Source organism: Dicentrarchus labrax, unplaced genomic scaffold (genome assembly GCF_905237075.1).
Source record: "Dicentrarchus labrax unplaced genomic scaffold, dlabrax2021, whole genome shotgun sequence".
Classification (NCBI taxonomy): domain Eukaryota; kingdom Metazoa; phylum Chordata; class Actinopteri; family Moronidae; genus Dicentrarchus; species Dicentrarchus labrax.
This window is the reverse complement of record NW_026136712.1, coordinates 9251419-9275143: the sequence shown is the minus strand read 5'-3', so window position 1 is coordinate 9275143 and position 23725 is coordinate 9251419. Positions and strand designations below refer to the sequence as shown.

General features: G+C 40.6%; 3 protein-coding genes across 3 annotated transcripts in view; 1 reads left to right on the top strand and 2 right to left on the bottom strand.

Annotated features, from left to right (window-relative positions):
* Positions 1-1047: 1047 nt before the first annotated feature.
* LOC127373915 (cAMP-dependent protein kinase type I-alpha regulatory subunit) lies at positions 1048-9411 on the bottom strand. The gene is made up of 11 exons (XM_051418821.1): positions 9245-9411; positions 7444-7659; positions 6358-6528; positions 6105-6196; positions 5935-5996; positions 5802-5848; positions 5548-5706; positions 5294-5354; positions 4939-5060; positions 3876-3957; positions 1048-3664 (listed from the first exon to the last, which is right to left on the bottom strand). Exons 2-11 carry the CDS (start codon positions 7615-7617, stop codon positions 3492-3494), a joined length of 1143 nt encoding a protein of 380 aa, XP_051274781.1. The 5' UTR covers positions 7618-7659; positions 9245-9411; the 3' UTR covers positions 1048-3491.
* Positions 9412-10694: 1283 nt separating this feature from the next.
* On the top strand, positions 10695-18533 carry LOC127373099 (WD repeat domain phosphoinositide-interacting protein 1). The gene is made up of 12 exons (XM_051417194.1): positions 10695-11112; positions 12634-12716; positions 13305-13474; positions 13588-13684; positions 14050-14147; positions 14287-14379; positions 14465-14535; positions 15077-15184; positions 15375-15539; positions 15643-15750; positions 16227-16366; positions 17071-18533. The coding sequence occupies exons 1-12, from the start codon at positions 11036-11038 to the stop codon at positions 17190-17192; spliced, it is 1332 nt and encodes a 443-aa protein (XP_051273154.1). The 5' UTR covers positions 10695-11035; the 3' UTR covers positions 17193-18533.
* Positions 18184-23725, bottom strand: part of arsg (arylsulfatase G) — a 10542-nt gene continuing 5000 nt past the window's right edge. The window contains exons 6-11 of the mRNA XM_051417193.1: positions 22697-22905; positions 22399-22479; positions 22181-22289; positions 20147-20267; positions 19954-20044; positions 18184-19261 (exon numbers count right to left, since the gene is read on the bottom strand). Coding sequence (XP_051273153.1) covers positions 18939-19261; positions 19954-20044; positions 20147-20267; positions 22181-22289; positions 22399-22479; positions 22697-22905 — 934 coding nt within the window. The 3' untranslated portion in view covers positions 18184-18938. The remainder of the gene's footprint in view (positions 19262-19953; positions 20045-20146; positions 20268-22180; positions 22290-22398; positions 22480-22696; positions 22906-23725) is intronic.

Here is a 23725-nt window from a genome sequence, read left to right as displayed (position 1 = left end):
TGGTGACAGTTGAAGAAAAATTATTACAAGTACCAGTATGCAAGTAACAGCAGAATATGTGTGTGTGTGTGTGTGTGTGTGTGTGTGTGAAAAGTGCTACCTATTAAACAGCTATTTAAGTTTACTCCACCCCATTCTCCAGACTTGTAATCCTTCTGTCTCATTAGTGTTTAAACAGCTTTACGATGTCACTGCCAACTAAAACAGGCAGACAGAGAAATAGCTAACCTAAATCAACTGAGAAATGTGTGTTCTATCATATTGCCGTAATAATTTAGCCAGCTTTTGTCTTATTATAAATTTGTGAATATGTTTTCCTCTGTGAACATGTCTCAGCTTCTCTTTGTTCTTACCTGGCAAACCTGGTACGTGACTATGTAATGTAAAGTAAGACAAATAACCACAACTATTTTTCAAAGGGATCTTAAGCCAGACATCAGGCTGAAAAGCAGGCAGATAAACAGCAAGAGCATAAAATGTAAAGGTCTTCATACCACAGCACTTATACAGTATATCTTCATTAAAGCGTAGCAACAGGAAAAACATTTTAAGGAACAGACTGAACTTTTCCAACTCCAACTAACTAAGAGCAACAATTTTAAAACATTGAATGATGGTGCTTCCCAGATTCAAGTACAGTTGTTAATAATTAAGTTTAATACTTTTGCTCATTATTTGAAAATATTGCATGGAAAAATGACCTAAGTTGTCTAATGTCATAAAAATTTTCTTAAGAGGGAAAATGGACAAAGCATGTTTAAAAACAATGTGAGTTCACAAAAAAGAATGGTGAGCATTTAAAATGTGACTATACATTTAAAAATAATAGACTTTTTATATACGGTTTGGTGCAGCAATGATTACCAATGATCATAAAGCTTTTCAGAGCAGTGACATGTCTCCCCCTGGTGGACAGATGTCATGTTACATCTGTTTTCAGAGCCACTTAACACCCAGATTTCACAATGATTTAACTTGGAGGCTGAACTCGAACCACCATTGCAAGTAGAGTAACACAAAAAGGACAAAACCTGAGACAAAGCTGAATCATTTTTACTTTTTTATTGCTTAAACTGCCATCTGGAACAATCTATACCAAAAGGATAAACATCTTTGCACATACAGGAGGTCAAACTGAATACAGGGTAGAATAGAAAAAGAATGGTCCTCTGATCACCTGCAGCTCTCTGCGCCGCAGGCCAAACAAACTCACTGAAGGTCGGGCTAGCAGGAGTGACTGACTACTACTGTAAGCCCAGGTTAGGTAAGCTAAGGCAAACCGGGACGATTGCAGTGTGGTTAAAAACATTTTGGACTAAAACCAATGATACTATTTACATTAAAACAATATTTTGACAAAAGGTGAGTAAAACCCTCACCCCTAACGGAGTCATTTTCCAGCAGATGAGGATAAACAGGATGTGTTGTCAATGGAAACAAATCCACATGTAACCAAATCCACGAGGATAACCTCAGGGTTAGAGGGGAGGGGAACAGATGAAGATGTTCAATTTAACAGTAACGAAAAATACACTCATGTCCAATAACAAAACCTTTTTCTCACTAACCTGACTACCCTGCAATCGGCACCAAAATCAAATATTTTTTGGACATACAAACATACATCTCGATTCTAAGCAAGAGCTCTGAATGAGACAACAGAAACAGACACATGACTGGTTCAATGTCAGTTCTGGTAACAGACAGTGAGGCAGGAATGAAGAGTTAAGCCTATAATCCAGAAGTCAACATTGTGTGATTTGGTAAAGATCTTTTAAAAAAAAAAAAAAAAAAAAAAAAAAAAGGACAGACGTAACATTTTATGCCATCTAAATAGCCATGAAGCAGTTAAGCTAGGGAGTAACAAACCAAATATTTGACAAAGTCCCTGCACGCAGCTGCAGGGCACGCTTTTTAATACACGCTTCCATTCATACCGGATCACTGGATGCCTAAAAACATCATGCCAAGTAAGCATAGAGAACAGATCACAAGCTACTCTGATGAAAAGACAGCCACCTTTTCAATAGGCAATAAGCAATGACACTAGTTTTAAATAAATATCTGCTCACTCTGCCTGTCAGCTTCACCTGTGATACATAAATACTTCAGATGTCCTGAAATCCATAAACCACTTTTTTTTTTTTTCTTCAAGACTTCACTTCAATAAACCTGTAATTACCCATTTGATCTATTTTAAAAAGTTTTAACCCATGACGTTTTACACAATACAATTACATACTGTTTGTCAGTTGACAAGAAGAAGCATTTATTTACTTTGTGGCACTGGACACCTAAAATAGAATTTATGGAAAAATAAGTGTTTACAAAAGACAGTTAAACGTATTTTTTTTAAGATCACCATCACTCCAAACCATATCATTTATCATTTACTCAATGATAATAATATAACTATGATCATTTTAACTATACTATGATAACATTTTGATTACAAACCATAGCAGAAGAGTGACCAAGTTATTTGGTATATACTAAAAAAAATTGAATACTGAAATACACTTAATACTCTTGTTTTTTTTCCTTTCTTTTTTGTTTTTTTTCCCTCAGAGTAGTCAAGGCAGTTCTTGTATGGTCATTCTACCGATTAAAGAGGACATTATGGGTAATAACTACTTCCTGTTCGGAGCTCCAAATAGTCAGGGAACAGAACACGCACTGCATTTCCACGGCTATGCATCTTTGCGTTGTGACAATAATTAAACATTTGGCACTAGCCTGGTAGCTGCACAATAAAATAAAGACCTTTAAGTTGTACAAGCTCTTTCAAATGAAGCAGAACAGACTTGTCATTGTCTCACCGATCAAAGGTAACCGAAAACAAATGGAGCACAACCAGCTGGAACCTAAAAAACATCTGACAATATTTGATGCAATCTTTTTTTTTTTTCTTCCTGCCTTCTACAGTTTCTGGATTTTGCTCTACGCTGTACATCTAATCAGGCTAACTGGTGTCAAAAAGGAAACTCTTTAATGGGGAAGAAGCAGTCCTCTCTTCACTTCAATCTACAACATAAATATGTTACAAATTCACCAAAAGCGCCATGTAAAGGTTGATTGTCCTGTCTCATCAGTCTGAGACCCTAATGTCTTTTAGATCTCCCAAAAATCCTGCTTTGTGTTTAAGTCTAAAAAGAAAGCGTAACCAGCAAATACATATATAACATAGGTAACATGTGATGTAACTGTGCCTACAAAGTAGCGTACAGCAGCTGGTACAAGCGCTGGTGAATGGCTGAAAGTCACCTCTGCGTGACAGGTAGTAACAACAAAATGATCTCTTTGTGTGAAACAAAAACAAGAAGGGAGAAAAGCCAACGGAAAAAAGAAGAAGAAGAAGAAGAAGAAGAAGAAGAAGAAGAAGAAGAAGAAAGTGACGAAAAGCAAATTGCATTGGTGGACCCTGGGTCTAAAAGGAGAAAAAGAGGGAAAGGGTGGAGGGGAGGGAAAGGGTGGGGGAGAGAGACGCCCCTTCACACAGACAGCGAGACGAAGCTGTTGTACTGTTGGATGTTACGTTTGAGAATGTCTGAACAGGGACCCAGGACGCGCTCGAAGCGAGGCCGGTCCAGCTTGACGCACTTCAGGGGGCCGCGGGCAACCACAGTGGCAGCGCGGGGACGGTTCATCAGCAGAGCGATCTCACCTGGAGAACACACACAGACACACAGTTTCAAAAACAAAAATATAGAATGCATTCTAAGCAACTTCAGAGACATTCAGAAGTGAAGTTCATTAAAAATGGAGCCCAACTTAATAATCTTTTTTGTAATCACAAGGAAGGTGCACAGTGCTTGACAAAATAAAATGAATCACTTAAATGACATTAAAGACTGCCGTGATGTTTTAGTTCTTACCAAAGTAGTCAGATGGTCCTAACCTCCCCACTTCCACAAACTCCTCGTTCTCTGAGCGACGCTGCAACACAGCCGCAGAACCCTGAGACACACACACACACACACACACACACACACACACACAGATTAGTTTGCATCAAGCAGCTTTATCTTGTTCATCTCTTATCAGAACTTGTATCAGAAGAAAATCTATCATCTGTGTAAGAATTAGCATTTTGAAATAATTAGTAACACTTTATAATAACAGAGTAAAAAATAAATGAATCATCTAGTAAGCATCAACTAATAACAAACTCCTGATTGTCGGTAGTGGGAAACAGAAATTCATGATACACCCAGCATTCACTTCTTTCTCTCTGACTTACACATTACTTAATTATGGGACAATACATCACATTCCAAAGCCATACTGACAACATATTCAACCAATTAAACGAATGAACACATATGAAAAAGCAGAAATACAGACATAAGTAATTTAGTGAAATGATCTCATGCACACTTGACATTTCATCAGTTTAAGAATAAATGTAATATTATTAGGGCTGCAAATAATGATTAATTATCGATCAATCTGCAGATTATTTTGTCGGTAATATGATTCATTATTTTGTCTATAAAGTGTTTTTTTAATGCCCATCTTAACTTCCTAAAGTCAAAGGTGACTCTTTGTTTTATGTGTCTCACCAACTCCCTGACTTTCTGTTGTACAACTAGTCAATTAATCAACCAATGGTTTCAGCTCTAAATCAATTACATCACATCACTTCACATGACCACTAGAGGGCGAGCTGGATAACAAATTGGTGTAATAGCTTATAGATCCACAACTGAAAGTAAGTCACAAGTGGATCCAACACCTCCCAACCTGTTTGATGAAACTATTCAATTATAGAACGCATTGAATAACACAACCAGCGAGGATGGACTGCCCAACAACATGAAATAACTGAAACAAGTAATGACATCTCTGAACACTTCAGAGTTCAAAGGGTAAACTCCTGTTATTGTGACAAACACAGGGTCTATGGAGGCATGTGTATATGTGAGCACTAGTGGATACCTCTAAGATGATGAAGAATTCATCTCCAGGCTCGCCCTGCACTACAATCTTCTGTCCATCCTCAAACTGGACGGGCTCCAAGGCATCAGCAACTGTCAGACGCTCCCATTTGTCCAGAGACTCTGAGGGGGGGGAGAACACAGAACAGAAGATTCAGCTGAATTGACGGACAACCCTGAAAAACAAATCTGATTTGAAAGGTTGAACCAGTTATTGGTTTTGATAGGTGAGGGGAGATATTTTTATATGCTCTTCCGGGTTATTTTAATCTCAGCACCAAACGCAAGTGATGTGCTTCTTTTCCTCTGTTTTAAAAGGTTTTGGGATTAGGCTGATTTTAAAAAAATTAACCCACCTAAAATGGACACTTTCCTGAGGAATTCCTCATACATCTTCCTCTTTCTCAAAGTGCTTCCCTAAAGAGAAAGATGTTTGTTAGTGGAATTGTGTAAAAATGAAACTTTTTTTTTGCTGCAGGCTTAGAAGTTTGAACATGAGAGAGATGCCACACCAGCGCATTACATGAAATGACATTTCACAATCAAGTTTTGTAAACAGTGAGCTTTCTTTGCACAACAGTCCCACAGTTGTTGTGATACGCCTCCTTACCATAAGTATTCTCCTATAGCTGTCTCTGTCGATGCCCCACAGCTTGACATTGGTCTTGGCTCTAACTGTGGCCGCCCTTGGGGTGCCGTATATCAGGGCCAGCTCTCCGAAGCTGCCTCCTTCCCCAATGCTGGTCACCCATTCATTGTTCACATACACCTGTCAGATTAGCAGGGGGAGAATCCATGGTGTTTAATTGCAACGGTGACCCAAAAATTGCTTTCTAAAAATCTGTGTAAAGATCAGATACTCACATCCATCTCCCCTTGGTCGATAACATAGAAATTGTCACCTTCGTCACCTGGGTGCATACAACAATACTGTTAGCATCACACAAACACATACTATGAGTTGGATAAATGTTCAACAGTGAAATGATAATCCTACCCTGCAGAATAACTGTTTCTCCAGCGATGTAGGTGACTGGAAACATTGCATCAAATATGTCACTGGAAAGTTAAAAAGATTGTGAGTTGGTCAGCTGAACACAGCTGTCACACAATTATCAAATCTTTATTTATAAAAGAAAAAAATAAACACTGTTTAAAGACAGGTACCTCCTCTCATTGTCGTCCAGGTGTGAGAAGAGCACATTCTTTTCAATAGCTTTGGCCAAGGCTGCCATTGTCTTGTAGTCTTTTGGAATGACCTTAGAAACCAACACATTACGTGTTAAGACATTTTCACTCACTCAAGAGTTTCAACCGCATAAAAGTTAACTTTTCACTGCGATGATAATATCAGATTGTTGATGTAGATGTAAGTGTTGCAACACTCTTGTAGGCTTCACAGCTGCTGGCACGCATCTACCTTTCTGACATATGAGGCTGCATCCTCTTCTGTGTACACCTCTGCGCTGAAGGCTCCTCTCCGCCGGCGACCCTTTACCACGGGGTTCATGGGTGGAGACACCTCCTCATCACGCGAGTCTGAACGGGAACTGCTGGCCTTCTGCTGGTTCTGAATCTGCTTGGCCTCCTCCTGGAAGGGAGGGAGGGGACGGAGTCAGCCAGCTGTCAGCCAACAAGGTTTATAGCTGCTGCAGTTCATCCAAGTCAAGGGTTATTTATAAAGCACTTTTTGTGCAATTAAAGTCCCTCACAAAGTACTTTTTAACATATACAAACACATAAAATACCAAAACTAAAGTCTGATGTTCGTCCTTGATGTGTCTTTGACGTCGTTAGACTGCCGGGCAGATAATTCCAGAGAATTATGTATATTTATTAACTATTTCCAGCCAAGTTTCTCAGTTCTATGTTATGGTAAAGCGAATAATCCAAGACAGTTTTAAGCTTGCTATCTGGTGAGCATCTGAAAAAGAAATTAAGAGGATGATAAACTTAAATAAGACCCTTAAAATAATTCTATAATAAATCCTACCTTGAATTCAAAAAGGTAGCTAGTTATGAGTGCATCTATGACTGAAAACCAGTCAGAGTAGTGGTAATGTGGAATCTCACTTATTGTATATATAATTGTATTTTTTTAAATTTAATTATTTTATTAATTCACTAACTTTGCACCTAACTAGTCTTTACTGATTTTTATAGTAAATGTAGCATCTGGTTTTGAACATGGCTTTGGCAAGCCTGATCCCCAAGTGTACATTAACACTTGTGAAGTGTAAAATAAAATCTTGAAGTAGAAATACACAGGCCTTCAGGCTAAATGACAGAGACTTTCAATTATGACACTGTGTCATAAATACGTTTAGTTTCTTTGCCTTAGAAATAAATAGGAAATATCATCTGACCATAAGTAAATAAATACAGCTTATGTTGGCAAATATTAACTGGCTCATGAGACAATAACTGCCTGGTATATAATGCTCAGATTTCAATAAGGACAACCAAAAAAGCACACACACACACACACACGCACACACGCACACACCTTCTCCAGCCTCTCGAAGTACTCCCTGAGGAAGGCCATGGGCCTGTCTGGCCTGGAGGTGCACAGCTGGACAATGCAGTCCTTCAGCAGCTGTTGAATGTTGTGTTTCTGCACGTACTGCTCACACTCCCTCAGGCTCCGCTCCTCCTCACTGCTTGTACTTCCAGATGCCATGACGACAACCGTAACCCTGCTCTGTGACCTCTAACCTTTGTACTGGAGAGAGTGGGCAGTCACAGGGGGGAAAAGGGAACATGATTTCAGATATCACTGTACAAAATGTATGACCAGAGAACAACACAAGAGTAGGGGTGTCCGTGTGTGAGGAGAAACGGACAGACAGAAAACGTGAGAATGTGAGAAAAATAGAACCAGAGTGAGAAGACACTGAGAGATGGGGTGTTGTTTTGCCACTGTGCAGCCTGAGTGCTTATGAGTGTCAGGAGTGAAAACTGGTCATATGATGTGATCACACATATCTGACCACAGACAACAAACTAGGACAAGCACACTGTATGTCCTGGGTTTGTTTACCCAAAACAATCTTACTTTTTCCCCAGCCTGAATGAAGCTCTCTATCAGAGAGACAGTATCATTCACAGAGCCAGTGAATCAATCCACTGTGAAACAGACCACACCATAAAAGCAGTTTCACTAGTGCTTGGGGTTTCAACATTTCAGGTCACAATACTGCTGCTGAGCAAAATAGCCTGACAGATCCCAGATCATGTGATCAGCCTGTGTGATATAAGCTTCTTCAGATAGCTCTGAGCTTGATCTAGCTGTCTAAACTAAAACAGGAAGGCCTCTAAAGACCTGCTGTAACCAACATGTGCATTTTAGATAAGTAAATGTGTGAGGAAGTCCTGAGAAGAAAACAGGCCGATCCATCCAGTCCCTGCAAGTGTATCATGCATGTGCTTCAGTATAATAGGATTCGGATCATTTCTAATCTGACAGGGCCCAGGGGAGATTACTAGCCATGTTATCAAAGATGAGGCTGGCAACTGACTACACTCATGGTGGAAACTTGGCAGGCTTGCTTTAAGCTAAACCTATCACAGGAATAACTAAGTGATAAATGATACTGTTTTCGGATCAGGTGGTATAAATTAAGAGCTAACACTACAAACAACATGGCTGTTCCGCCTTATATTATTAGTAAATCTTACTAAGTTTGAACTATCTGAAGCAGTGAGAATATGCAATTAACATGTTAATTCTCTAATTCAGTTAACGGAGCTGCAGCACCACCTCTGCTGTCTAAGAAGCGGGCTGTCAATTAAATTAGAGAAAACACTGCGATGCACAAATGACCTTGCTGAACGAGTGACAACGGAGTATGCCGGATGACACATGATAATAAATAACGCATCTAATGGTATACAAATGGAGTGAATGGTATCGCCTTTAGGGACAGCGGGAAGCAAATGCCCTGTCTGTAACGTTAACACCGTCTAGGTCAGGAAGGCTTCAGGAGGAGGCTGACGGCTGCAGCAAGTAACTTACAGCAAGCAGGCTAATGCTGAAACACTACCCTCCCTCAATTATACTCTCCGATAAACACGAAATATAAATGAACAACAATCGTTTCATACTTTCACTCGACTATCTCTGGCCTGCGTTATGTTAAAGAGTGAGTCTAGTTTGATGCCTAGCTGGCTAGCTCCGTGCAAAGGCAAAGCTCTCCTCCAATGACGCCATCTTGAGTTCTATCATAAACAAACGAGAGACGGAGGAAACAAATTTCACCTATCCAGAGGTCATATGATCCGTCAACCGAAAAAACGCAAATACTTACAAGAAACTGTAAATTCCTGCCGAGCCCTTCGATAGCGACTCGGGATGGATGATATTTCTCAAAGCGTACCGTTACCAGATCCTTCTCTCTTCGATTTTTTTTCCCGAGCCCTGGACCGCTGCCCCACCGGATACGGCTGGGAACCAATCAACAGCCGTCACTGACGTCAATTCTCCTCGTTCTGACATGTGAGCCCGTAACCCCTGGCAACCTTAAAGGAGACCGCACGGAAACCGTGACGTCAAGGAAATAGTTTAGAAATGAAAAAAAAAAAAAAAAAAAATCGATTTATATCTGATTAAAAATTAGCCTGATAACGGGAAAAAAAAACGGGTTGACTTTTTCGAGAATGCGTAAAATCCCCTGGTTCACTGCAGTGTGCAACGTCAGGGTTTTTTCGGAGACATTGGGTGCATATCTTAGAAGGGAACTGAAAAGTCATGAGTGGGCTCCCCAGACAAATGTATTCTCATAGGAGCATTTTGAAATAGTACAGAGTTCACTCTTTTATCTGCAAGCAGCAGAACACAATTAATGCATAAGTTCTGCAACTACAAAACAATAAATAACTTATATAAATGATGTGAGTGTTTAGATCCACAGTAGTAGTACCACCATGTATAAGGTATAAAGTAAAAGTATTGCATTCAAAGTGTGAACTACATAAAAAAATTATCATCAGCGAAATGTAACCATCGAAAATAAAAGTACTCATCAAATAGTAATATTATGACTGATTTGTTAATGTCTTTGCAGTATTTTAATGTTAAACCTGGTCGAAATGCAGTTAATTTAATTGATTTATATTCTGTTGGGTAGTTTAGTCCATAATAAAGCATTATATTTGATAAGATGATCATGCATATGTACAATCTGCATCTGAGTACAATCAACTAAAGCTGCTATATGCTGATAATTGTAGTGTAGGGAAAAGTATGATCTGTAGCTATGAAATGTTGTAGAGAACAAATATCAAGTAAACATAATATTATAGAAATACTTAAATACAGTAAATACAAGTACCGCACAAAATTAACGCACAGTAAATGCACTTATTGCTTTCCACTTCTGACCCGAGGAAACAGATACATACACACATACACAGACAGAAACAAAAACATAATATTGGTATCTAAAAGGAATTTAATAATAATATAAAAATAGCTGTGTTCAGTAGTTAAACGTCTCTGACAAGGGTTGTTGATGTGTCGCTGCACGGACGGGCAGTAAAAAAAAAGCTTGAAACGTCTTTTATCCAATGAAATCATCAAAACAATTCCTCGTGACAAGACAGAAAGTACAATTGGCCAATCAACCGTTTTTTCACTTAAATGGGCGGGTCTTGTTGGATTGACAGCTGCGGCGTCAAATGAACCAGAGGCTTTAAACGGCTCGACCAATAGGAACACCGGAGCGCAGGGTTTGACAAGTTGCCGCCAGCCAATCGTGATGCAGCTCAGAGTGACGCATCCAACCATCAGCTGTTTTTGTTTTGCTGTGTGAATATTGGAAGTTAATAACATAATAACAACACTGTACGACTGGCTAAAGTGAAACGGCTCATCAGGGAGGTGTTACCGTTGATCTGGTTCAGACTCGGGACAGTTCACTCGGTGTGGGATGTGTGCCATCTGAGCGCAGCCTGACCGGACATTCCTCTCCCCGAAGAGTGTGAGCGTGGCGCTTGGAGTCGGGGAGCAGAGGAGGGGAAGCGGGTTCCGGCGGGGATCGACCCGAGCCCAAAGGCCTCCGACCTCGACCGGCAAGAGGAGAGGGAATTTGGCGGCTCGGATGGAGTCCCAGGACGCACCGGACGGCCCCGAAGCGCACAGAGGCTTCATCTGTGCGTCGTTTAACCAGGACACCACGTAAGCGACCCGCGGGCTGGGCCCAGCATGAACTCAATCTCCTTGATGCACCTGACTGTTGCATAATTGTTTATAGTCGCATTTACATGCTCTGGTTTATTGTATGTCACTTTGTAATAGCGTCAACCATCTGCCATTTGTGTGTGTGTGTGTGTGTGTGTGTGTGTGTGTGTGTGTGTGTGTGTGTGTGTGTGTATCCAAAATGAAACTACAAGCTTCTGTATGCTTCATTAAAACTTCTAGCTGAGCCCCTTAGAGCTGAAGGTGAAGTAGGCCACTGTGTTAAGCTTCCAGGCCTGTTGCACATTAAACTAGTCAGTTAGTAACCAAACTTCTGGCTATTGTGTAACAAGACAGTTTATACAATGTTTTTAAAAACAGGCCTATTCAATGTCTCATGCAAGTTTCCAGCTTACCTCCTCCTTGATTCATGACACCCATTCACATACAATATTACATGTTTAATAGTAAAAGCATTTTTTTAGGTTATAGAAATATTATTGAGCGCAGCTTTACAAGCAGAAGTGCTTGTGTCTGACCACTCACACCTGTGCTGTATACACTGTCCCATGCTTTGGGATTATTCAAGGATAAACTATGAAATCCAGCAGAACCCACTGACTTCTTCAGTTACAGGTGTGTCGCCTTGTACAAACACCTCCTCTGTCTCTGATTGTAAAACGAACCAGGTGGCCAAACAGTCCACAGCGTTGTCTTATCTCTTCCTCATCATGTTCTTTTTAACTTCAGCCATGATAAGATAAGAAAAGCTTCTTTTGGGGGCAATTAACTTATTTTAATGGAACCGTGTTATGGCTGTGTTGTCTAAACAAGATAGTCTGGAGGAAATACTGTCTTATATGGCTACCGAACACCTCTTCAGGTGAGGTGAAGACGGGATCTGAGCTGGTAACCTCAGTAATGGCCATACAATGGCTCCCTGTGGTTATTTCAGCATAGCCAATGGTGGTATCTCACTTTTTCCTTGATGACAACTAACAATCATAAAGCCATAGCATCCATAACATATTTCACCCCAACTACACCTACCACTACTAGTGATTGCACGTGTGTGTGTGTATTGATAATCCTACACTTTTCAATAGCAACCTATTCCTTTTAACTAAATCCATTCACTAATCTGTAGTAGTAACAAACAAACAAACAAAGGTTTTCTGTAATTAGACAATAGCAGACTGTATATATCAAAATGTTGACAAAAAACTATGTTGTAATTGTGTGTGTGTGTGTGTGTGTGTGTGTGTGTGTGTGTGTGTGTGTGTGTGTGTTTGTGTGCGAATACAGAAAATATAATGCATCAGGTTTGACTTGTTTCAGGATCGTTTTTTAAATGGCTGTCAGTGACAACTGTAATTGCAGTGTTATTAAGGTATTTTTAACTGCAACAATGGTGAATGTGGCTGGTAAGATAGTCTCTCTCTGTGTGTATGTGTATGTGTGTGTGTGTGTGTGTGTGTGTGTGTGTGTGTGTGTGTGTGTGTGTGTGTGATGTTATTGTAGATCTCTGTCAGTGGGCACCAAGACTGGCTACCGGCTCTTCTCAGTCACTGCTGTGGACAAACTGGACTGCATCCATGAGGGAGGTAAGAGGGACACTGTACTTTATTCTCTGCAGTACTCACAAAGACTGAAAATTACAGGAAGTATATAATGCCACATGACAGGCCCCCCCCCCCCGGCCACATTTATAAAAATGCAGTCATGCTTGCAGTAAGTACACTGTGACACACCAGCATCCCCTCCCTAAGATGACATAAAGTGCAGAGTGATAGCAGTCAGTATTATTTGAGCTGTGGTCAGGTTCACCTTGGTCATGCAACAGCTCTGACAGGCTGCAACATGTTTGCTCTGTGGTAAACAGAGCGTAAACACGTGATCGCTTGATTTTCTAATCCTCAATTGCAACAACGAAAGAGAAAGTTCAGAGTCAGTTTGAGGAAGTTTGAGCTCAATAATGTTCTCTTTGTCTGGGTACTGACGATCTCTGATAGCTGTAAGGCCATTGTAAATTCTAATTTGCATACAGGAAATTGTATAGGAGTTGACAACAGAAGAGACTGTATTTGCCTTTATGAATATTCTGTTCATGCAGTGGTGGTATGAGCTTACAGTAACGCCTCTATTGCTTAATAAAAGCATGTAATCTGTATCCAATCTCTTGTCCTTCCCAGTGGAGTGTCCAGATGTGTATATAGTGGAGCGGCTGTTCTCCAGCAGTCTGGTGGTGGTGGTCAGTCTGTCCATGCCACGGCGAATGAACGTCTACCACTTCAAGAAAGGCACAGAGATTTGTAACTACAGCTACTCCAACAACATCCTCTCCGTCAGGCTCAACAGACAGGTAAGAACAGGAAAAACATCTTTCCATACCTGTAATCCCTAAAAAGTTGCCACTTCTGGTTTGTGCTATCAAATACTGTATACTGTCACTGAAACGATATACTGTTACCTCAGCGGCTGGTGGTGTGCCTGGAGGAGTCGATCTACATCCACAATATCAAAGACATGAAACTACTTAAGACCCTGCTCAACACACCCACCAACCCCTCAGGTACACTCAAGCTGTTATACAGACCCCTATATTACTTATTCTTTCAGAACGTACAGTGTTGCTTTAAAGTTACTTGCCAGGTTGCACAGTACCAGTGTAGTCTTGGATAGAAATGGATGCTCAAAGTGCAAAAGTATTCATGCATTTGCAAAATATTGCATTGCAAATAGTGTATTTTATATATCATTTAAATTGGCAACAGATTTAAGGTTTCATTACACAGTCCATCAGCACAACACTAGACACATTATAGATCCAGACAGACAATATATATGTTGTTAGAATCTAAAGCAACTGAGAAGATTGGTCCAATAGGTGTTTTTAAGAAAAAAAGTGCCTAAATTATCCTCTGTGCTCCCTCGTAGGTCTTTGCGCTCTCTCTGTCAACCACAGTAACTCCTACCTGGCATACCCCGGCAGCACCACCATCGGAGAGATCACCGTCTACGATGCCAACAATCTGGTGAGGCTGCATTAAAACTCTTAACATAGCAACATAGGAAATATTGTCGCTGTTGTCACGTCTCTTGGAAACCCCCATGGGGACAAGCAGCCCAGTGTTGGTGCTGATGTCATTAGAAAGCACTTGTTTGCCCCTTTAGAGCACTCTGACGCTGATCCAAGCCCATGACAGTCCCCTGGCGGCCCTCACCTTCAATGCCTCTGGCGGCAAACTGGCCAGCGCTTCAGAGAAGGTGAGGACTTGATTCCTTTTTTTTTTATCCCTCCTTCTGTTTCATCATCCACCAGCCTCTTGTCTAACCACGTTCACCTCTACAGGGCACCGTTATTAGAGTCTTCAGCGTTCCTGAAGGACAGAAACTGTTTGAATTCCGCCGAGGGATGAAGAGGTTAGCGCTCACATTTTCCTGTAGTTCTATTACAAAGTATTAACAAGCAAACTGTGGACAGACAGTGGAGAAGATGATTCATCGTGATGATTGTACGCCAGAGATTAAACAAAGAGCTCGTGACAGGAAGGTGAGCAGTTCAAATGACCCTTCTGTTACTCAACAGTTAGTGTTTAGGTGAGTAAGACACTTGCTGCTCAGTAGCCAATGGTAGTTGGTTGTGGATGCACCGTGCAGCTTCCAGTGTCAATGACCGAGCATGTGTGATTAAGACAGCAATGTGAGCAGCTAGATAGTAGAAACATCAGACTCAGAAACACTGGAGAGGCTGTTTTTACACACAACTTTTTGGCATTCACAGTCCACGCTCTAATCTAAAAACAACAAAAATCTACATTTGGGCTTTCTAAAATATCAGAAGTAAAACATGCATTTTTTGTTTTCAGTACAAATGTACAAATAATGTTCACTGTTTTGTCTTTTTCTCTGTGTGTGTGTGTGTCTCTGTGTGTGTGTGTGTGTGTGTCTGTGTGTGTGTCAGATATGTTAGTATCAGTTCATTGTCCTTCAGCGCAGACGCCCAGTTCCTGTGTGCCTCCAGCAACACTGAGACAGTCCATATCTTTAAACTGGAGCAGCACAGCCCCAGGTAAAAAAGAAAAAGAAAAAAAAAAGACCAGCACCCTCTGCTGTATTTATAATGTAAAACAATTCAGTAGCGTTCCTATTAAATCAAAAGTGGCTGACTATCTAAAATTCAGCTTTACAAAAAAAATCTAAATGTCTGCAGTACTAATGAGCTTCATCTTTGGACCTTTAACCATCTTGTTTCCTACCAGTCAAGAGGAGGAGTCTCCTACATGGTCAGCATATGTGGGCAAAATGTTCACAGCAGCCAGCACCTACTTGCCCACCCAGGTGTCCGACATGATGCATCAGGACAGAGCCTTTGCCACAGTACGACTCAACATGTTTGGCCTGAAGAACATCTGTGCCCTGGCTACGTAAGGCAGCACGAGGGAGAGAGACAAGAGAGGGGTGTGTATTTATGGAGAGATGTACTTACGAGTAGGTTCATTCACATCTTGTTTGTGTTTTGTTTGTCAGGATTCAGAAGCTCCCTCGCCTGCTGGTGGCATCCTCAGACGGGTATCTCTACATCTATAATGTGGATCCACAAGATGGAGGGGAGTGTGTCTTGGTCCAAAAACACAGGTGTGTGCACCATGCATAAATGTCTGCATGTAAACAATATGCCATAACTTAAAGAGTACAGTATGTTTGTTAGATGCCCCCAAATCAACTAGGTTTAAGTTTCAAAACATTTGCAGTGAGCTGGAAAGAAATTTGGGGATTTGTAAGAAATATTAGTAACAAAATCGGTGAGCTGCAGCTTAATCTGTAACAAATGGAGATTAAAAGGTAAAGAGCACAGATGTGTTTGCTAAATGTTATATAAAATACTGAAAGTATTTTTTCTAGAAATACAACGTTTCACAGTTTAACTGAGGGCTGGTTTTGGATCATATGACTAAGTCTTAATATTTTACACTTTTCCACTAGCTGGTGCATTTTTACATCAAAATCTTGCAGATTGCTGCTTTAAGATGTAACATTGGTTCATGCTTGTTCTATCACAGTGAGCTGGGCGTTCCGATGTTGTTGAGTCTTTGTCTGCTCTGTTTGTGCAGGCTGTTTGACTCCAGCGAGGAGCAGGTGGAACAGAGTGAAGAGGACAAACCAGAGGATGTCTCTCCCCAACCAGCCAGCCAATCATACGCTGCTACTGTGGCTCTCTCTTCAACCCCACCCTCTTCCACCACCCTCATGGGTACAGTATTCCTAATCAGCAACTGATAGAAAGCGTTCTAAGATTCAACACTGGCCTCTGTTGTTTTAAACAAGGAGCTCTTTAGGTTAAAACACTTCATATGCAAATAATATCAGAAATACATGAAACTTAAATCCCAAACAAAAGTGCAAGTCATTTTTTGAAAGTGAAATGGTTTTACCACATTCTGCACAGTGAAGTTCACACATTCAACTATACGAACAAAAACAAAAACATATTTTTGAATGGAGGGGGACTTATTGACTAATTGAAACCAATTATACAAGTGGTGGTACATTTTTAGAATATGTTATAGTAGTATAAAAGATATCTACAGTGTAAAAGGTGTCAATTAAGGTAACATTAGCTCACAAAGATTATTAAGTTAAGCTTTTAGTGTGCAACACTGCAACCTGTGTCAGTATTGTATAATGAGTATGGATTGGATATACATTTAGAGGTTGGAAGTAGAAGGCAATGTCTGAAAATGTCTTTGTTCTAGTAAACCCTGCAGTAATAAAAATACTTTATTAATCATTATCATTTCTTATACACATTAAGAACCTAATGTACCTATAAAAGGTTTTAGTTTTATGAATCTAGTCTGATCTAATCTTTCCAAACATATGTAAAAAATAAAAAATAAAAAAAACATAACAAAAAAGGTTCTCAGTGGACGATTGCTATCTCCTTTCTCTCCCCAGGTTACTCTGAGGATGGTGGAGCCCAGAAGGGTGAGGTCATCCCAGAGCACGAGTTTGCTGAGGGCCCCGTCTGTCTGGATGACGAAAATGAGTTCCCTCCAGTCGGCAACCAGAGTAACTGACCAAACCTCCCCATGAAACACCCAACCCCTGCTTAACAATCAGACTCACTTGTTTCAAGCAGTGGAGGTGGACAAAAATATTCTTGTGTTGACACATGTACCCCTGCTGGCCTAGGGTCAAATCTTGCCAGAATGTTACTTCCTGGTGTTTCTGTATTCTGTGTCCCTACCACGTTTTGTAAGGAGTAAAAAAAACAAAAAACCCTAAAAAAGAGTGGAAGGTCCACTCATCATTAAAAAAAGAAACATCTTAAACTCTTTTCTTAGACAGATTCAAAAACTGTCTAAGTGTCCCGCTGTTAACTCCCATATTACGCCATTAACAAACAGTGTTCATCTTTTTTTTTTTTTTTTTTTAAATACTGACATCAAGAAACACTTTGAACACAGTGGCATTATGGTTGCACAATATTATCATGGTAGCAACCAGATGAGTATGTGGCTGGTATTAATGAGCTGAAAATACCAATGTAGTAGAGGAGACAAAAGATTCACAAAAATGCTCTTCAGAAAGATGCTAAGAAGTTAACTGTAAGGTCATTTTAACGATAATGATAAATTTAATGATAAAATGAGTCAAATCTCTTAAGATCATTACTTGTTCATACTTCTATGTCTTAGAAATTAGCATCTGAAAATCTATCATAAGGGCATTTTTGTCAATCGGGCCTCAGGAATTTGGGAAGCTCATCAATGGGCATTAAATGTGTCACACCTCAGGAAAGAGGAGCGGTAGTTCTCTCAAGAAGGAAAAGATGTAAGTGTGATACACTATTTAAATCATGATACGTGCAGTAAGTATTATATGACTTGCAGATGCAGCTGTCATTACTAATTATGGTAGCGATAGATGAGACTAAAAACCTGCGGAGTCACAAACGTAACCCGATAATATATCTGGAAAGAGTTGGCTCTGTGGGAGGAGCGGTCAGCAGCTGAATGTGAAGCTCTTGATGGCGAGCTGTACGTGACAAAGTTACAGGTCCTTGAATTTCAGTAATATCCTGAAGACCTTTTTATTTACTACATGATGCTGAATTCAATATGTTAACATGGAAGTCATAGTCATTTTAACTTTGATGTAATAAATATTCTTTTGCAAAATGTTTTCAGTATTACACATCAAACGCATAGACTTACCATGCGTAAATATATATTGAGGATTTTTACTGTGTGTATAATGTATATAACATTTATATATAGTACTGTTGTAATAAGTAACATGGTAATACCATTTGATTTGCCAAAAGGTGGCGCTGTTAGGGCCCCCTTACGCTGCATTGAGCTGTTCGATACTGGACATTTACACCAGAGACTCATTAAAGCTGAGAACTGATTCAACCTCTGCATGGTGTCGATTTCATTTACCAAAAAAATAACAATAATTTATATAAATGTTTAAATCCTGAATTAAAGCTCATACATCCAACACAATATTAACAAAGCCAAGTTGTTCTCTGAAACATCAACTGTTCAACAAACAACACTACTTTATGTTGAATTACACTGCAACAAATTGATTAACAAATTGTAGAATGTCTTTACTGTCTGATCTTATTTTTCCCAAATTATTGACCTCACAATAACAACTGGCCAAAGTTCGCCCGCCTGCGCCTCTTTGCTCTCCGCTTGTTTGCACGTCTCCTGCTGCATCTGGACATTGAACCTCCCAAACAACATGTTCTACAAACAAACAGCTGAGCACATCTAAAGGGAGATATTTGATTTCACATCTGTGTGCTTCTTTCAGCCTTTTGTGTGAGTGTGTGTGCGTGTGGTTTCCCACCCTTGGCCCAGTGTGTGGCAGCGGCAAACAGGCTGTCTATGGTCACAGCAGGGCGCTGCTGATTCATCTGTGCTGTAGTCCGCCGTGGACACAGATTTGTCGGTGGCAATGTCCCACAATAACTCCTCCCTCCTTCGGGCGATCCTATCTGCTACCGCCTGGTATTCTGGTGTTTTGACCTCCAGGGGTGTTTCCTCAGCCTCGTCACGCTCCAGATCAAATATCAGTGGCGGGTCATGGAGCTGCTGCCTTCCTGTTGCACCACCGCAGGCCTCAGCTGCACCTTCAAAAGAACAAGCACATGTGCATTTCTAATTAGCCTTTTTCTCACATTATTTGCCCTGCCCAAACTATCTCAAAGACATGTACAGTATATGTACATTTCCTTTTTTGTCAGTTGTTATCCTTTGTGTAAAACATGGTAGCTGGAGGTTACCTGTGGCTTATGAAGATATGTGTTGGGTTTTGCAAAAAAAAGGTTAAACAAATGTGAAATTAGCATTAAAACTGTCAAAATTGCAGTACCTACACCTAATATTAAGGTTTGTAATATGTAATTTTATGGTTAATTGTAGCATGAAATTAGTATTCTAAAGCACAACTGAGTCATAGTACTTTTAAAATACTTAATACTACTTGCTTTAATACGTAGATATTAAAATGTTTGCAGCATGATGCTTTACTATGTGAATGTAGCTTCTATAGCCTTTTGAGTTAAGCTCAGAAAATACATCTGCACAGACAAACAGGCCACTAGACTGGTACCACCATGTTGACATACTGCCGTGCATGTCATCCAGCATGGTATCAGGGCATAACAAGCAGCACGGCAGACATACTGTACATTAATAAACAAGTCATCACTTAGAGAAGAAAGTTCTGTAATTTTGCTAACAAACAGTTGGAATTACAGTAATAACATGACATCTGTAATGTAGTGTGACTGAGCACATGTGACCTGTACTTGGCACATACCTGTGATGTAGAAAGCTTTGTGTTTTCGTGTTCGAACTGTCTGCAGGTCACCAAACTTCCCTGCAGCACCACTGTTGGGGTGGAAGAGAAACTGCGAGAAAGAAGAGAAGCACGCATTTGTGCAACAAGACCCAAATGCACAGCCCCCACTGACAATACAGGGAAAATTATTTATAAACCAAAGTAAGATTACCTCATGACCAGTGTGTTCACCATGCAAGAGGATATTTGTGGCGTCAATGCCATCATAACGTCTGTCTGAGGGAGGAGTTACACCTGCCAGGGACAGAAGAGTAGGGAAGATGTCCATACCACTGCAAGAAGGCATGAAGAGGAGAAGAGAGAACTAGTTTGCATTATGCCTTCAATTTTTGTTTTGGAAAGTATCCTGTGTAGCCCTCTTTCTCTGGCACACTTCATAACAGCTAAATTACCCCCAGATATCAATACACAGCCAATTGTTTCTCGTATACAATGGGTCTGAGAGAGAGTAGCGTTGAGATTCAGCCCCGATCTCCATCAACATGCGGGAATCTGGTTAAATCCAGGTTCTGTATTGGCAAAGCACCCTTTTTTTGGAAGCTGTGGTATCAAAAAGGGATCATGGTTCTAGGTGACCTTTAGGATTAGGGGAGATTGAGATTGTTTGAAAATCTAAAAACAGCAATTTGATCTTCCACAGAATCAGTTTTGGAGGTATCTTCAGCTGAGGCATCTGCTGATACAGACCTTTGGCTCGAATTCTGTGGCTCCCCCTCGTCTGCATATCTGGTGATGAATTCTAGGGATTTTCGGAGAGGGTCACAAGGCCTATTACTCTAGGCTGCTGCTTAATTCTGATGGTGATATGTCGCCCCTCAGATCAACATGGGAAGCCGACCTCAGTGTTGATTCCACAGAGGGTTTGGATCTTAATTCTTAGAAATAAAAATAAAAAGTCTATTTAATATTCTAAATTGAATTAATCTTGTTTTAACTTCCCTAGAGTCTATTGGACCCCATCCAGGTTGCACAGAGCAGGGCTGTGTGATGATGCAGGGTGCTGGAGGTACAATGGTACTCTGGTTGACATGCCGTGGAGCTGCTCAAAGGTACGGGAGTTTTGGTTAACGATCCATGACTACATTCAAACAATTATTTACAAAGATGTCCAATTCACTCCAGCCCTATACTTTTTAGGAGACCCCGTGGTTTTAGCTAATTTAACTCACGCTGAGGCAGATTGGATTCAAACCGCCCTCATGCTGAGAAGGAAGCTCATTGTTATGAATTGGAAAGCCTCGTCTATGCCTGCAGCTTCTCTGTTGTACATCCAGCTGGGTAGACTAGATGCATTATAAATAAAAAATCATTCCGGGTACTCAATCGGGTGGAACTATATATCAGGAAGTGGGAGCGATACCACACTTTTATGGATAGGGGATAATAGGGTTGGATTGTCATAAAGTCAAAACAACCTTTGACAAGGGCCAAATTTTGATGATGACGACTGGGTCAGAGTATCTCCAAAGCTGCAGCTCTTGTGGGGTGTCTGCAGTGGTCAGTACCTACCAAAAGTGGTCCATGGAAGGAAAAGAGGTGAACCAGAGACAGGGAAACACATAGGTACAGCTGAGGTTTTACAGATATTTTTGACACGATGATGGTGCTAGATGAAACAGTAGGTGATCACCAAAGTGATTACAATTTATTAAAAGAGGGAAATGACTGTCCTTTCCTGATTGAATTCGCCTAACAGTTGTATTTTACTTAAAACCCCATGCCAACCTCATGGGGGCGCTACAGGAAAGGCCAGGGGATCACCAAAGTTATTAGGACTCATTGTCTGGGAATCATAAATGTGGCAATCTGTCTTGTAGGTGTCAAGATTCTTCACTGGATAGAACTTTAACCTGCTGAAATGTCACAGAATCACCAAAGCAATTAGGATTGATCCTCTGGGCACCACGAATATCTGTACCAAATTTCATGGCAATCCATCTAATATTGCAGTAAAATACTATAATGCAGTAGTTCTTGAGACCTGGACCAAAGTGGAGGACCAATCAACCGACAGACCTTACCATTACTAGAACCATGCCGCTAGCATGGCAAAAAATCTCTCTGAATGCATCTCCCTGCTTAATAAACTATCCCTTATGTACATATCGGGTCTATAAAGTAAACACAGGATCTGTTAAAGTTTTTTAGGGATTTTTGAGTAGTCTCAATGGTAAAATGGGAGTACCTGAGCAGGGTGGAGCTAGTAGTGTTTGCCAGGATCCTTCCAGGCCAATAAGCTACTGTTGGCACTCTGTGACCTCCCTCCCAGGTGGTCCGCTTAGCTGAACCTCCACCTTACACACAGGCAAATGACCACTTTAGGAATATGAGGCTTGACAGCAATAAGATGTACCACTATGTCATGTCATAAAGCGTACATGGAAAGAGTTTTCGTTGTTATACCTCTGTTGGTTTGCCATTTTCCCATGAAAGGTCCTACTCTTCCTGCGTACTGGCACTTCTGTTCCCAAGGTCCGTTGTCACCTAAACACAACACAAACACACACACACACACACACACACACACACACACACACACACACACACACACACACACACACACACACACACACACACACACACACACACACACACACACACACACACACACACGACTGTGTTTTTGTGTTTTAGGCCCTTTTAGGATAATAATTACACTGGTATTGCAGAAGAAACAACATATTCCATCCAGCTGACTAACCAGTGAACCAGATGAGAGTATTGTCTTTGTCTGCGTCATCAGAAGCACTCTTTACTGCCCCCACAAGGCTGTCCATCTCTTGCAAGCTGGCGGTGTACACCTTGTCGTCCTCTGGAGGACCGGCAGAAGCATCTGGAAGGAGTGGAGGGGCCAGAGGAACGTGCATATGAGCCAACGCTATATAAAGGAGGTAGGGCTGTCCTCGCTCCCTGCAGAGACAAGTCAGACAACTTATACTGACAAATGCATTAAGTATTTTCTTAAAAGCATATCTATGTATAAGCAAAAAAGGAGACTGGTATCCAATCACATACTGGTTTCCATGTTCACTCATGGTCAAGCTTTGAAACACAAAGAAACAACAATCTGACAATGATGCAATAATTGTATCTTAACTATTTGCTAATGTTCAGTGACTTTTTGCAGTACTTTGATGGTTTTAAAGTTAAACACTGCTGAAATGGCAGTATAGTTTGTGAATATAATCATGTTGGAAACAATATGTGGCAATCATAGGGTATGAATGTCCACACTGGAGCATGTTTTCTACTTTCCAGTCCATGTTGACATTTCCCTTATGTAGGAATGTGGACTTTCCAACTTTGTGACATATCTGTATCAGAGCAACAGTCACTCTGAATGACCTCGCTGAAAGAAAGCTGCATACTGTTGGTTGGGTCTTGATAGCATGTGACAACAACCGCTGCACAAGTTCACATGACCCTGCACAGCATGAAGGCATGTTGCCTTTTACACAGACACATACACACACAGTTCTGTCTGTAATATATACAGACATTGCAGTTACAGTGAACATGCCTGTTTGTAACTGAATGATACAGGTTGGCAAGTTGTTAAAATAATTTCCAATCTAGTTAAAAGTGTTTGGGTGAGTGTTTCATCTCTCTATTGACAAAGTTTCACTTCCTCAGCTGTCTCTTCCAGACCATATCAAATTTGAGTTCTCAAGTTTCACCCTCATACACACTGTTTGTAGAGAGGCACACTCTTGACTGGCTGCCAGATCAG

Bases quoted from the DNA above. Each gene is read 5' to 3' on its own strand.
- LOC127373915 (XM_051418821.1), bottom strand. From the start codon at position 7,617: ATGGCATCTGGAAGTACAAGCAGTGAGGAGGAGCGGAGCCTGAGGGAG. The intron at 5,355-5,547 runs GTAAGGAGGCGT...CTTTCTCTTTAG, and splicing joins GCTATAGGAGAATACTTATG to GGAAGCACTTTGAGAAAGAG. The intron at 3,665-3,875 runs GTAAGAACTAAA...TGTGTTCTCCAG, and splicing joins AGGACCATCTGACTACTTTG to GTGAGATCGCTCTGCTGATG.
- LOC127373099 (XM_051417194.1), top strand. From the start codon at position 11,036: ATGGAGTCCCAGGACGCACCGGACGGCCCCGAAGCGCACAGAGGCTTC. The intron at 12,717-13,304 runs GTAAGAGGGACA...TGTCCTTCCCAG, and splicing joins GGACTGCATCCATGAGGGAG to TGGAGTGTCCAGATGTGTAT. The intron at 13,475-13,587 runs GTAAGAACAGGA...CTGTTACCTCAG, and splicing joins CCGTCAGGCTCAACAGACAG to CGGCTGGTGGTGTGCCTGGA.